The sequence below is a fragment of the Pleurodeles waltl genome, chromosome 1_1, assembly GCF_031143425.1.
Source record: "Pleurodeles waltl isolate 20211129_DDA chromosome 1_1, aPleWal1.hap1.20221129, whole genome shotgun sequence".
NCBI classification, from domain to species: Eukaryota; Metazoa; Chordata; class Amphibia; order Caudata; family Salamandridae; genus Pleurodeles; species Pleurodeles waltl.
Window position 1 is genome coordinate 850,254,283 of NC_090436.1, and position 16,019 is coordinate 850,270,301.

Below are 16,019 nucleotides of genomic sequence, written 5' to 3' on the forward strand. Positions count from 1 at the left end.
TGGAGTTTCTGCCTCCACTTCTCTTATCTTTTTCCCTGCAAGATCTCTGCCCCGACTGCAAGGTCACCACACATGTAAGTATACATTTTGTTAGTAAATGTGGGAGTGACTGAGGAAATGGTTAGGAATGTTTACTACTCTAGGGGAGGGCATTCAGGAGGAGTATGAAAGTGGTAAGGGACGGTCAGGGAGGGTTTTAAGGGGAGACATGGGCCCACTCACTAAAAAAGTAAGCCCATTGTTATTCACAAATTGCCCTTCTAAAGTTACTACAGACAAAAAAGACCCAAAATAGTAATAAATGACTTCAGCTAAGAGTTGAAGTAAGTTCAGCACTACACATGGCCAACCGTTGATACTGCTACAGTCTCCCATAAAGGGACTTAAAATAAAATTCCATGGGAAATATTGTTAAATTATATTAAATTAAGAGAAATAGTTAAAAATATAAATAAATATAATTTAATATTGGAAAACAAAAATGTGCATATTTATTATATACTACAATATTTTAAAAAACGTTTTGAATTAAGAAATCTATATAACAATAAATATTAATAAATGTAGCTAAATTACTTTTAGTTAGTTACAGAAATCATCTTTAATAATTATTAACACTGTTTTTGCTATAGGTGTTTTTTTTTTATTTAAAGTTGAGAAAACTAAATGGAATTTAATGCTATATATTTAAATTATTATAATTTTTAGTCCAAAATTAAATCAATAGTGCTGGTGCATTTGCTTATTTAGTTCTACATTTAAACACTACCTATTATTTACCGTAGAGAAAGCTCCGGACCAGTGGTGCAGATCTCCATATGGTAAAGTTTAGGGAACATTTAATTTAAACAGTTCATTAAACTTGAAAAAATGTGTTAAAATAGTTGTATTTTAAAAAGCATTTGTTATACTTATAATAAATGTAGAACTAAAAAAGAAATGCTACAGCACAACTGCCTTTAATTTCAAATATTGTAAATATATTAAAATATGTTTATGGAAATGTAAATGAAAAAATAAATTCATATCCCGATATGTTTGATTCGAGAATGCTACAGTGCCAGTGATTGGCCTAGTCTGGTGCTAGACTTCTTTTCAGTTATAGTTTACACTTGCAAATTTTGGCTCCATCCTCTTTTTCACGAAATTGGGGTGTGTAAGTATACACTTTTGACTAACTTTATGCTCAGATTTTGTGAATAATCAAAAAAGCAGTAAAGTTACTCAAAAGTGTATCAGTAAATTTAATGTGTAAATTACTATCACGTTTAATAGTGGAACGCCTGTAATGTCACCTTGCTAGAATGACCCACTAACAGCAAGGGAAAAGCCAGACACTCACAATCAGTTAATAAAAGTTTTCTTTAGAATAACTCGAAGAAATACAAAATCCGATCAGTCTCATAAAACGTTTTCTTTGAGCCATCAAACTACATACTATTATAACAGTGGCGATTTTTTAATCCCAAGACTATCCCGATATATTGAAAGGTACAGTGTTCATGTTTCTTTCTCCGGGTAAAGTTCAGCAAAAATCTGAAACAAGTCATGGGCACGCTACAATGACATTTCAGTAATATGTGTCCTACGTGCCAATAACATGTATGCTTTGTAAAAGAGGACACTTCAAGCTACTTGCTGCCATGTGTTAAACACTCGTTACTTCTTTAACCCTTCGCAGCTCCGCACAGTGAAGTTCATCCCACAGAATATGCGGCTTCCTGGAGAGCAGCCCCCTGTGTACGCCTGTCAGCGGGAGCGCGGCGCTCGCTGCATCCCTCCCCTTACCTGTCTCTCCGCCTCAGCCTCAGCTGCTCAGCCGACTGAGCCCGGCGGCGGAGCGGGCGGCGCGCCTGCCATTGGCCGCAAGCCCGGCAGAGGGGGCGTCCCCTCCCCAGCAGCGGGAGCCTCCCCCCGGCCGGCTGCCCGCCCCCCGCTATAAGCCGCTTTGCTGCTCTCTGCCTCTCTCGCGTCCGGCAAGCGACTCCCGCACGGCGAAAAAACATTCCCCATCCGGAGAGGGATTTGCAGAGCGAGAGGCGCAGATGTCATGTGAAAGCGCACATGCTCCTCCACTCACACAGCCTTGCTCTCTCCTCCCTGCGATCTGGCAGCCTGCCTCCCTCCTTTCCGTCACCCCGCCTCATCCTTGAAAGTCACCTGAAGAGAAAAAAGAGACATTAAAAAAGAGGGAGAAAAAGACACAAAAAAGAAGGAAAAGAGCAGCATCATCCATAGCGAGAGCCCAACGAGGTGTTTTGTATACAGCGCCCGAGGAGGGGCGGGGGAGAGTGGGGCCGGTGCGGGTTTCAGAGGGATGGTTCGCCCAGCAGCAGTCCTACTGCGTCCCGGCTGCCCGCCTTCGCACTGAGGGGGATTTCTCTGCTCGCTGCCCCGGCTGGCATCTTCATGACTGCGCCGAGCGAGGACTTACCCCCAGCAGCGGCACCGGCGGCAGCTCCAGCAGCATCATGCGAGGTAAGGGGCCGGCCAGTACCTGGGCGAGGGGCCCAGGCTGCTGCAAAGGGGCGCAGCTGCCCTCTCCACTCATTCCCAAGAAGCACGACTGCCCCAGCACATGCAACGTCACTGACTTCACTAATTGTTGTGTCAAAAAATTACTTACCGCTTGATTGATGTAAGTCGGGGAAAAGTTACAAGGAGGTCAGGGCTCCACTTTGTGACAATTTCCGAGGGTGGTAGGTGTGTGTGTGAATCGAAGAACAATTAGCTATGCCACCCTTCAGCACTGGGAGCCCTTTCAGAAGTGAGTTATCCTACCGTAAAAATCTTCTTGGGGCTAGAGCATTTCTTTTGGGCTGGTGCATTTTTGGGCAATATAATCGGCAGGCGTGAAAGGCAGTGAGACGTGCACAATAGCGCCTTCCTGCGACTACTTTTCTTCAAGAATACACGTATAGTACGTAGTTGCAAAACCTTGCCCTGAAGGCCGTTTACTGATCCCCTAGGCCAAACTGCCTCTCAGAGGGCATCGGGCTTCCGAGGCAGCGCCGGACACCTAGACGATGCGTTCCTTTTTCTAGTCAGCCTGTGCTGGCGCTTCTGTGTTTCAAGAATGCAAGAGAAAAGCCCCGGGAGAGGGCTGAAGGGATCGGTTTGAAGTTTTTTGGACTGGATGGGAACGTAGTCGACGTATTGGTCTTTGCCCAGGCGCATGCATTGAGTCATTATCTGCTGTCTTCTCAGTCTTGTGGTGCAGAGCATTGGTGGTTGATGGCTCCTGAGTGATGACACAAGAATGCTTGGGAAGTTTGCTGGTAGCTGACCTGTGACCTTGTGTGCCGAGCCCGCTCTTAGACCACATCCGTCTTTGAACCTCGGCACGCTGAGCTTGCTGTGCCTGTTTATTTACAAACTGAAGATGTAACTTTCAGTTCTGTCGTTTGTGTGAAAGGTCACCAGAAAATAAATACCAGGTGCAATTTCTAAGCATTCGGAACACTGGCAGCAACCCTGTCGTTGTTACATCTGGTGACAGTTGTTGACATTCACGCACCGTGGGAGACAGAAGTGCGTTTGTGTGCCTATCCGTATATGTTGAATTCGCCCTAAACTTTCAAAATACATAAAACTAGAGAAAAGGTCAGCGAATATCGTAACTAAATGTGTGCTCCTTCCAAAAATGCACATTCTTCGTTTGGCCTTCTCACGCACACATTAGGTACCGCTCATCACTGAACCCTTTAACTGCAGAGTTTTCAAGCCACCTTAAGTTTTCCTGGGGAGGTGGCCGCGTGAATTTTTTGTTGTTACCACTAGGCCCCTTGGCCATTGGCTTGACAGGGGCTGGTCCTTGGTGGTAAAGGTGCAGGGCCCTGCTGACACTTTGAGCACTGGGCATTGCCAACGTCTGGCGAGGCTGAGAGTTAAGATGGATCATACGAAGTGTTCGAAATGGCAGTGTAACATTGTAGGTACTCACTTCCTCAAAGTACCTTGTTGCTACTGAAAAGTGTCAGTACTCTCTCTCAATCCTTGTAGCTACTGGAAAGTGTCAGTACTCTCTCTTTCAATTTAAAGAAGCGCAGGCACTCACTACCTATGACTACCAGCTCGTTTAAAGCACTGATCATAAGTCAGAGCCACATCGAGCTCACTCTCACTGTACATCCCTTTTCTCTACTGCCAGTTGTGCCGACCAACTCCATTTAACCAAACACGTTTCATCTTTTTCTTTCTCAACCTCCCCCATCTCTCTGCTTTTCTGCTCATTGTCTTTCTACCTGGTCCTTTAGTCCCCAGTCACTTCTCTCTATTTAGTGGCTCCCGCTTCTCTTGTTTATTGGGTCTTTTTTACTCACTCTTTAACCGTCCTCACCTGCTTTCCACTCTCTTTGGTCACTCCTTCCTCTTTTTTTCTTATTCCATCTTTTTTGGGACTCTCGCCCTGCCCTGTTCTGCCATTCTTCCAACCCTCCTTGCCCCTCTTGTTATTTCTCGCCTTTCCTGCTTCTCTCCCAAGCGCTCTCCGCCTCTTTCCTCCCTTATATCCCCTCTCCGCTGTGTTCAATCATGTGGCTTGTATCAAAGGCTTTGAACTGAGATTCAGCTACATTTTGATCCAGGGCCAACAGCAGGGATTTTTTTTTTCCCTTTAACACATTGAGTTATAAATATTGTAGCGAAGAAAACAACATATGATACCAGTTTCTTATTGTTCCCTTTATTTTGTGCTGCACAGCATCACTCAGGATCATTACTCGTGTAACAAAGCCACAGTGATCACCTCCAAAATCTCATGAGCGAGAGGTAAAAAGAAGCGCGAGAGACCCAGGCAGAGCCGACTGTAATGTAACAGGAGGCTGGATATATTGTTTCCTTAATGGAACACACTGTTAAACACACTGACTCATGTTCTGCAGTTTCAACCTGAGGAAGGACAGACCACCAGTCATCCCTCTGTTAAAGTGAGTAGTGTGTAGGCTGAATTCATTTTAATACATTACGATGCTTCTTTTGACTTTGTTTATGTAACAGAATCCTCTTCGGTGCATGTGTCACATCGCGTAGCTGCTATGGAAGTGTGCTAATACTTAAGATTAAATGATGCTTGGTACATCAGAACATAGTCAATACATCTGTATATTCAGCGTACAATTAACAAAAAGCTGAATGCCCCATTAATGCAGTTTTGGCTGAACAATACATAGTTTTAGGAGGAGTTTTTATAAAGAAGAGATCTTTTCACACCACAATACCCTTTTTGAATTCACAGCAATTGTTCTGGTGCGCAAAGTGCTGGTATAACAGATCATCACCCTCTTACACCTTCTGTACATTGTGAACATTTATCCTAAACACACTCAGATTGAATAAGTGAAAGGCCCTTTATCATTTACAGGCACACAATCCCCGAGAAGGCAGCCTAAGGTTGTGAGAGGTCACTAAACATAATGACATGGCACGGGTAGTTTGAAACGCCTTGTCGCAGTAAGGGTTGGTTTATTTGCTGCTGTACATTGAGGGTACATCCACTTCACTTCCCCGAAACATGAACGTCTGTAATGTGTGCAGCAGTGTACTCAGTGCTGGACAGGCTCCGACTCAATGTGTGGTCGAGTCAGGCATGTGCACCATGCAAGCCCGTTCCATGTGGCTGCAGTATTTCAGTGATAAGAGAGTGATGGACTGACTGACAGATTTTGCTACTGATCTATCAAGTTACGGAAAGCTGCCTCGCATTAAAGTCTTGCATAAGACCAGCACAGCATTGATCCCAACTCTAACATGGTGGGAGTTGATTGAATTCAGTTTTTCTAATAAAACTGTCTCCTGGGCAGTTGTAGAGTCTAATCCTTCGGAAATAATCAATGTATGTAGCCATTTCCAATGCTATTGTATACATCTGATGGGTACCACTGCTATCCATCAGAGCTATAGTATACCTGTGACAATTCATTTTGCTTTCAACTATAACATACCCATAAGGAGCCAAGAACCATTTCATATTTTACCAGATTCGAATTTCCTTTGATATGATACCGTTAGTGAAATTTTGAAAAAGAAATTCAGTGACCAATAAGTTATAATGTACTAAAAGTAGCTATTGCCACATTATGCTTTGTTTTGATGACTATGTATTTTTGATGATCCACCCTTATACTGAATCACATTCCTTCAAACTCAGAATTTCGTTACTGCCTTCTGAATGGACCTCTCGAATTTGGGCTGTTTCAGGAAAAACTCCAAGTACACCTAAAGCAAGTGTCTCTACCTGATTTATAATCTTTCTTTTCCCCCCAGACATAGGAAATATTCCAAATAATCCCCACATGGTCAGTAGGAGTCAAGCATGCAAGGCTAGTATTGTCAGTTGCATCAGAGCTGCATCCTGGCGTCACATATGTATAAAGCTGTATTTTAGGCACCTTTCTACACTTGCAGACATTGCTCATGGACTCACTGGCACAATTTTCTTTGGTGGTCTAGTGTGAACTTACCACACTGTAGTATTAGCTCTTCTCATTTGCAAAACTCGTATCCCAGGGTCATTCAGATTGTTTGTTTGTGATGCTATGTTGTGCCCGTTTCGTGGCCGAGTAGGTTGGAGGACTGTAGCCTGCGCTTTGTTGCGTGATATTAGCTTTGCCTCATTGCATGGCCTGTTGTTGAGTTGGGTCACGTCAGCCCATCCATCTAACCAAGGGAGTTGGGTGATATAGGTTAAGACAAAAGGGTGCACTGATCTTTTGGTTGGGAGAGCTGACTTCTCATAGGATGGTAATTGTGTTGGTACACGACTCCAACAGCAGCGTTTCATTCTGTATGCTATATTTATATTAATACAGGTACAAAAGAGATAACACCACAGCAGAGAGCTTCTATCAAGTTTTTGAAATTACTGCTGTACCTGGCTAGATAAAAACATAGCTTAATGCTGTACGGACAAATATGTTAATGACTAAATCTACTAGTACAACAAGCAGTATAAGGGCTAAGTGTCTTCGACTGCCAATCATGGCATCAGTCATTAGACATTCCTTCCCTCACATATAATTCTTTTTTTCTAGGCTAGTGTGCGACATATCTGGATCACCATATAACTGGGTTCCCTGTCGTGCAAGAAAGGACGCTGCATCTTTACTTCTTCATTTTCTACCTATGACAAAACTCTTGTAGTCATTGTCCCCAGAGCTCTTTGCAATTGGGAGAAAGCATGTACGGTACATGCAGCGACCTCTTATAATGACTTAAATTACATATACTATTCATTGGGCTTTCTATTCTGACACTGGTCAAACATGCAGAAATAATGCCGAGCAACCGTTGTCTTACTCTGTTTATGTCCTTTGTAGGAAGAAATACATCACTTCAAGTGTTGCTACTGTCATTGGTATAATTAGATTAATTTTGCAAAGTTTCTTTCGTTGATACTAATTTAGCAGTGTTTTGGCCTTCTATTGCTTATTCCTATTTGATTATTTTCAATTCATTCAGTCTGAGATCTTAGATTGTGAGTTTAATTCATGCTTCTTTTGCATCGAATGTTAATATGACATCTGACAACTCACTGGTTTGAGTCTCCAGCTACGTGAGCGTGTGCCTGCGAAGCACAACCTTAGCAAGACTTAAGCTCTTACCCTTCCTAGGTCGATCTAACAAAGGCCGCCAATTCAGATTACCGAAGAATAATTGTAAAAAAATGTCCTGCAAAGGATATGAAGTCAACGTGCTATGCAATAAAGTGTTACTATTTGTAGAAGATTGTGCATTTGAAGTCATGTGCATAGTATAGTTTTTTTTTTTTTTTTTTTTTTTTTAATTTAGACATGGTAAATGCCTTTTATTGTTCAATCTGATGCTTTTTATACTGAGTCTCATGCCCGAAGGTACCAACACAAAAAGTGTGATCTATTTTTGTCACAATAGTTCATTCATTATGCTTTTATGACTGCATAGATTATGATATACTTTCAGAGTTAGTCTTTATAACATTGCTACCAAGAATGTGGCCAGAATGGAATGATAGGGCACTTTAGACATGCTTGAGTCTGAAATGTTTAAGTGAGTCAGCTGCGTTTTACTTATAGTCATTAATAGTGGCCAAAATCTAATGCCAATATGCTAGCCACTGTCTCATGCAACGGTGCAATATTGACTACTGCAATTAAACGTGTTATGATATTGTTTTTACTTTAATCCTGTGTGAGTGTGATTCCACGTTAAGTGGTGCTGTGGACTATGGAATGAAGAATGCCTTATGATGGCTTGGACTTTCATGTAGTGGGAGGAGAAGCTAGAGCAGGCGGTGTTAACAGGAAGATCTCTAGCTTAACAGGCGACCATTAGACCTGTAGCTCAGCGCCTAAGGACAATAGCCCTATCACGTCCACCTCTAGTGGCAATGTGCCGACTTTTAACTTCTAGCATTGCTAGATTTCTGAAGAGAAAGTAAGGAATGGCTGCCCAATTATGATGCATTTCAGTAAGTTATTCCTTTGTAAAGTCATTAGGTAGACTTTTTAAAGAAACCGTAGTAAAGCAAAGCACCAAAATATGCTCATGGCATTTAAATTCATTTTTAATTATCATAAAAATGTTTCTTCTCCTCTGTGGCCCGACTTCATGCATTCAACACCCGGAGCTGGACATATGAGGGATTTGCTCAGCATTACGTGTCAGTAGGGGGCTGGGAGTAGAACAGATGATGTCTGACTCCAAGCCGTGAGCATTAACCAACAGCCCACAAAGCTACTGAGGTGGGGTGCAGAACAGCAGTAGCAATATTGTTGTGTTGTTATTATGTATTAAACCAGGGTATGTGAGAGGGGTGCAATAGCATGTAGTCTATGACCACTCACAAATAAGCGTAATGTTAATGTTTCCAGTACACCCATATGCACAAAAGTACGCCCTTGTGTACATATTAAAGGCCCTCAACTTCAGAAACCTATCCGTCTAAGGAGGGAGCAAAATCAAAACGTTTTGATATTTTGAGTCATCTGTGTTGTTGCTGAACTACCTATAGAACGTAAAGTTGAAATATGTTTAACAACAATTTAAACATATTTCTTAAAGAGATTTTATACTACATTATGAGGTAAACAAAATGTCATGCAGTTAATGTCTCTCAAAAATCAAGGCGCTCCTTACCTGAGTCAAAAGTTATTTGCCAAACTCTTGCATTTTCATAACTGTAATGATTTGCTCGGGGGTTTGGAAATTGGGCCTTTTGATTTATGAAACAATATTTGAATGTGGATAGAGCAGCAGCAAATAACCAGGAACAATGACAAATAATGAACTTTCATCAACTAGCCCTGCCTTGTCAACATCAGACAATCATCAAGCCTTCCTAAAGGGAACCTTAAGTGGCCTTTGTAATGCATGCATTTATTTATTTTATATGCTTCTAAGTTTTCTAATGCAGTTCGTGTTGACTTTTCTTTGCTTCAGAGAGCTGCCAGAGAAGACAATAAATACATCTTGATGAGAGCTAATAGATGTTAGAGTTAAGCGTTAAGGCAGGGTTAGCGTTAGAGGTAGTGGGATTGGAGGTGTCCAATAATCTTGACTTGAAACTCCTGTTCTATGAGCCCAATTAAAATAGTTTCCTGAAACACTTGTGGTCGACACTTCAAATGACAATCCACCAGATCTGCCTGAGGTCACCTCATGTAAATGAGTGGGTGGTTCTGCAGTTGTTGAGAGGAAGATGTCATTCACATTGCATTAGTAAAATTGCCACCGTCCTTAGCTCCACTTTTTGAGTATTTACAACACACGCTTAGCGGCTAACACACAGCAAAGTATTACCTGTAGATCATATATTTTTAATAAAATGACCAATAGTCAACTTAGATGCCTTTTTTGCCCCGACATGCAATCAAAGATGGACTGCAGTCATTCTGTCCAGACAAACAGCATCATCATGGTAATCTAAATCCCTGCATGCGAGACTCGAAAATGCTGTTTTGACAACTTCAGAGCCAAGATGAAACAGCCTCCTCTGAGGAGGGTGACCTTTCTGAGCGGCCAGTCAGGTGAAGGAACGTGTGACATCAGCCCATATTTTTTTTAACTCAGTGATATAACCCCATCATTTTTCAACTCGTTGACCAGCCCTGAAGTATGCTACCCCCTCCAACTACTGCCCTGCATTTAAAGAAATGGAAGCATCTCGTTAACTGAATATAGGCCAACTGTTGTGCAAATAGGCGAAAAAACATTCGGTTTTCAAGTTGGCCTTTACTGCGGAGCCTACTTTCTCAGATCTCGACTGAACAACTCCAAAAAAACCCTACACTGTTGATGTCATGGTGGCTTGCTTCTGACGTATGATCAATGTGGTGCCCGGGACACTTAGACCTTGGTGGTTTAGCACGTGCAATATGTGGCAGTATGTTTAACACTCTTTAACACTGTTTAAAACAGTCATTGTAAAAGTTTAGTGCTTTAATGAAGTTTTCACCGTCTATGTTGGGTGCATGAACACCTGTAAACCTGCCGAACCAAATTCAGCAACTGTTTATTTGTGACATCAGACATTTACGAAATATCAATGCAGTAATGCTTTAGTATCACATCATGATAGTCAATATATGTCTTCTTAAATAACAGACATGAGTGGGTCTCCACATGATATCAGTATTGTATTTAATACCCGCGTTAAAGTTTGGTATGTTCACGTGGCTCTTTGGATGTAATATAATTCAATTCTTGCTTGACATGTTATCTTTCCTACCATGTGATGAATTATTGTATTATGCAGAACAATGTACAAGGCGTTGAAGAAAATGGGGAGTGTTCCTATGTTGAGAGTTTTGGGGTGATTGTCTTAACAAATGCAGCGAAAATCAAAAGTAAGACTGGAGAAAAAGTAGTGTATTCATGATTGGAAAGGCTAACCGCGGTGTGTGTGTGTGTGTGTGTGTGTGTTGAACTCTGCGCACCTTTCAAAACTTGTATTTTTTGAGATCCAGTTTCCCCCAACTGTGAATATATATTACCATTGAAGTCGAGTAAATAGGCAACATTGTTGCCGGATTAAATGCTCAAGTCACTGAATAAAGGTCTTTGGATTCGGCATTATTTATAGAACAAAGCACAATAAGTTACCGGAATGTATGGGCGCAACATTACATTTGTTAATCATAATGATGAATTAGAAAAACTTTATATTTAAAAACAGTGCTAACCCGCACCCTGCTGGGAGACTGTCAGTAAATGTGGTGAACCAGAAAACGTTAAGGCTGTGCAGATAAAGGTTCCTTTCTCTATCATGTTTTTTTTTATTTTCTTGTTCAACACCACAGCAATGTTGAATTTGGTTGCACTGGGACGATATGTCAGTTGCACTCTCATGTAGCCCTGCAGTTAGAGTATGCATCTTGGCAGTCAGGTGGTTGTTCATTAGTTAAGTGCATTGTGTATATACATACCAAGCATTTGCACAAGGCTAATCTCAAGTAATACCCTGACCTGCTGGGAAAACCATGCTTTTTCATAAGCAAATGCTTTCAACTGCTTGTACTGCAAACTTCACTAACTGCAAGGTTGTGAGCGATGACTTGACAACTCTGAAATATATTCTGTAGGCTCCAGTTTGCCTTCTCCTTGATAAAACTAACTCACCCTCACAAAAGTCATCACTAAGAAAATATGTAGGAGGAAAATGGAAGTCGGTGTCAATGTGTGCTCAGCAAAAATGTGCTGTTTATGGCCAACCATCTTTCCCAAAGACACAATTTGCAATTGGCTCCTCCTTCCAGAGTCAACAGCTCTCCGCTCTGCTTTATTTCTGATGGGTATTGTGGTACAGCGCTGTGAGAGCATGGTAGGAGGGGCAGTAGCAGTGAGTTAAATTGACAGGAAGCTATAGCTGGAGCTTCATTCTATGGCGGGTACGGGTAAAAGTGAAGAGAGCTAACCAGTTAAGACATCATATACTAGCGAATGCCTTAGGGCATGGCTGCATGTTCCACAGAAAAATTAATTCTATGTGACCTATCAAGGCATGTGGAACTGTATTCATGTTGCTCTTGTTTTGAGTGTCCATCGTGTTTACTTTCTCAAACAGCACTACAGCGCTTACGTTCTCTCCCTCCATATGTGGTACTTAGTGTTTAAAGTTCACTGATTCATAAGTATTTAGCACTTCAAGATCCATTGACCCACTGGTGCTTGCAGCTTAATGACGGTAACTTGGTTGGTATATGGTGTAAGTATTTTTACACATTTTTCATCACTGGTTTCAACAGTAGCTCTTCAGAGGAATTTTTGTTTAGTTGCTAGAAACCATACACAGTTCTCTTCTTCATTCACTTATTAGCATTTGTATTTATCCTTAACCTTTCATTAACACACTTAAACTTGCAGTCTGTACTCCCCACTACTGAGAGTCGTTGAGAGAAAGTACCAATGTTAACAACAATTTTAGTCATCAAAGCTACTTTTGTGCGTGAAGTAGGGCAGGGAGAATGGAAACAAAAATCTAGACCAAAAAATATACATTGCTCATGATCTTTAAAGTGTCTGGAATTGAAAGTAGGAATCCCAGGCTGCCAAGTAAATCGATGCGCTTCGCTCACTTTGGGCGGCGTATTCGTTGCAGACAAGACCGCTCTGCGAAATTGAAGGGTTTCTGCTTTGTAGCTAAAGACAAAGGAAACACACAGGAATAAATATTGATTGAACTAATCATCTGATGAATAGAGATGAGCCTCAGTGCTGCTACGGTAGGGGGAGTTTGTGATCACCAACCCCCGCCATGGCCCACAGGCTGCCCTCTGAACCCCGAACCCTGTCCATTCAGTGCCTAATGAGGGAAACCACAGGTGTTATAACGGCATTTGTGGCAAATCAAGCAGAGCACAACAGTCATGTAAATAAGTAACAAAAGGATCACGACATGTGATTCTAATTGGGGAAACATGCTTAGACAATAAAATGGACATGGCCTTCGGTAAAGCGGAGCCGACTGTGGGAAACTGGCCATCGGACCTTGTCTGCTAGCTGTGTGTTTGGTGCTCATTTATTGGCTACGCTGATGAAAATCAAAGCTGTTTCAGCTTTTTTTGAAATATAATTAAAAGGATGTGTCACAATTAGTTAGCTGATTGGCGAGTCTCAGTGAAAATGCATTGGCAGAGTGCATTATTTTTCTTTGTTGTCATTGCTTACACATTCCAAAAATATGGCGCTCACAATATTGCTTGTCAGTTTTTATCTAAATGTTGAATATTGGTCATGTTTTTCCTTGTGAATGCCCCTCAATTTATGCAGAAAAACTAATTGCACTTTTATTCCATAGTGATGTCACCTAATAGCAATGGCAGTACACCAACATTGCTCTCTTTCACGGCCCTCTTTCACCACATGGGAAAGAAAGTAAAACATGTACCGTTGCAAGGCCCATTGTGTGCAATGCAATCTACTTCTGCTAGTGATGACAAGCATGCCCACCAAAAGACGGTCAGTAGATGTACTCTAAAGATGTGAAGTTAAAAGAGGCAAATTAACAACAAATAAGTAACTATGAATGTGCTATATCATAACGCTAGGTGATCTCAGCATGGAGCTCCCATAAGGAAGCACAGCGTTCACCTCGGAGTAAGGGTCAAGTAGCTGTGGCTTCCTGTCAGAAGAACTAATTATTTCTGATGTATTACCACAGTCTCTAATGAGGACTTTTGGGAACATACATGTTTTCACATTAAACTGTGACCCATGCCCTGTGCCAGTCTTAGGAAATGAACAATGGCAGCTATTCTTTCACAGGCCCAACGGGAGAGGCCCACATGCATCCCTAACGCCCAATTCCCATTAACGAACACAGACACCACAATGCAACTCTGGGTGGAACCTGAACTTCCCGGTTACACGATGTACCATCTCAAACGTGGGACAACTTATCTCATAATCGCTGAAGTGGCAACAGACTTATCCAAATCTACTTGCCCAACGGGCAACACTAGAGTAAACATCGATGGCTGGCCAATGGGAATGAGTGGTGCTTCCCCCTCTGCGTTCCTCGCCTCTTCCTTCTGAATAGCATGAGATCAGCGCTTGTAGGAGGGGCCGCAATGCTCTTCTCTCCACACCTTCCAGAGTAAATATGATGAATGTTTGTACACACTTAACTCCGTGGAAATAATGAGATTCATGCTTGAGCCTATCGGGTGCTTTCCTAAACTTACAGTCATGTTTGATGAAGTTAGTTCTGGTGCTAAAGAATCAGTTCAAGTTCAATAAGATCTGGCTCAAGGAAGACTATGAGGGACTTTTTTTATGTGAATAAAAACAAAAAACGTTACAGTTCTTTTAATCAATATTCGAGGGCCACCAGGAGTCAATACCAGAGTTTAAAGCACATTTTGTCCGTGCACAATTTGCTCACGTGATGTGTGCCTTTACATAACATAATAATGAGAATCTGTGCTTTTCATATCCTCTATATGTGTTTAAACCTGGCGGATCCGCATCATGGGGCATTGCACAGTTGAACACTCACGAATTTGCACCTGGGTCATTTTGATTTATTTCAGTTAGGCGTCAAAAGGTCTAACAAATGGAAGCTGCTCCTCGGCATGACTGTTTTAGTTTGTAGTATAAGTATTGTTTTAACACAGTGACAGCAGCAAAAATAAATGGAGCAAGGCCGTACGAATTAACAACACATAACATTGTGCTAAATAGCTCCACAATGCAAATTAGCACCACCTGGCAGTTTATTCAATCCGGCCCCCGGTGGACACATCACTGAAGAAAATATGATGCTGGCTGCCTGTTCCCTTCCTGCCAGTATCACGAACAGTGGCAGCGATTGAATGGGCATAAACAGTGAAATCGCTTCTGATGCACCATAAATAGTTGCAGACCTACAGATATGCTTGGAGAGGTTTCGTGGGGATCAATACTTAAGCAATAGCACTGCTCTACCTTCCCTATTGATAAACGCAGGAATTTAATTTTTAGCACAGGCAGTCACATGCACTATCTACAAGGATAGAAACGAGTGGACAGACATCTTTCTTAAATACAATCTGTCATCATTTCAAGGGCGCTGCGTATTTTCTACTTTTTATGGGCTCTGAACAGAGTTCTCGTGGGCATTAATCACATTTAGAGGACAAATACTGTAAATCAGTTAGATTGGATTTTTAATGGCTGGGTTCTCATTAGAGGAGTATGGGCCTGTGCATCGGACAAGGGTTCTGGTAAATGCTGCCAAGCAAAATTAAATGATGCTTGGTTCTATCACCAAACATCCTGTAATAGTGGGATAAGTGAATATTGTTCCACTTTAAAGAGAACATTTACACTCAACAGGTTTAAAAAAATGGCATCCCAAGTTAGAACTAAATATCAGCAACTTGAGTCTTTGGAATTTTGCCGGCCTACAACGTCTAAAAATAAAAAAGGAGAAGAAAATAGAAAGGTAATTCACCTGCTAGTGCCATGATTTGTTTCGTTTTATAAGCCAGGTGAAACATCAGAAGTGAACAAGCATTTTCAAAGCCAAAAGGTCTGGCGTTCGCCGCCGGCCTTTTGGCTTTATCAATGCTTGCTCTGTTTTGTCTTGGTTTTCACACAACTTTGTATTTTGGAGAGTTTGTAGAAAATAGTTTTGGAGAGTATATAGTAAAAAACACTGACTAAAACAAAATATTTTTAGAGTCTCAAAAGCACACATAGCCATTCCAGTCCTTGGAACTCAAGATAAGAGTTTTGTGGCCGTATGTGCTACTTGTGAAGGACCAGAATCACTCACAGTGAAGTTGGAGAGTGGCTGTGTAACTATTACATGCTTCAGTGACCAGAAGAAAAATTTGACTGGCACATCAATAGACTATGGATGAAGAGTATACTCCTTTTTTGTACGTATATCATGTCTAATTTCAGTAAAATTAGCAAGCCTATATTTACACCAGATCTACAAATTGCTAAAATAATGATTCATTAGAATATTGGGCTATTGACACTGAGCCATTTGCGCCGGCATGTGAGTGAACCTTGGAGTTTACAAATTGTTTAATTAATTTGTAAACTTGGAAGTG

General features: G+C 41.5%; 1 protein-coding gene across 1 annotated transcript in view; it reads left to right on the forward strand.

The window, feature by feature from the left end:
- Window positions 1-1,968: 1,968 nt before the first annotated feature.
- The window catches only part of RORB (RAR related orphan receptor B), a 413,952-nt gene continuing 399,901 nt past the window's right edge, over window positions 1,969-16,019 (forward strand). Inside the window, exon 1 of the mRNA XM_069229117.1 lies at window positions 1,969-2,478. Coding sequence (XP_069085218.1) covers window positions 2,472-2,478 — 7 coding nt within the window. The 5' untranslated portion in view covers window positions 1,969-2,471. The remainder of the gene's footprint in view (window positions 2,479-16,019) is intronic.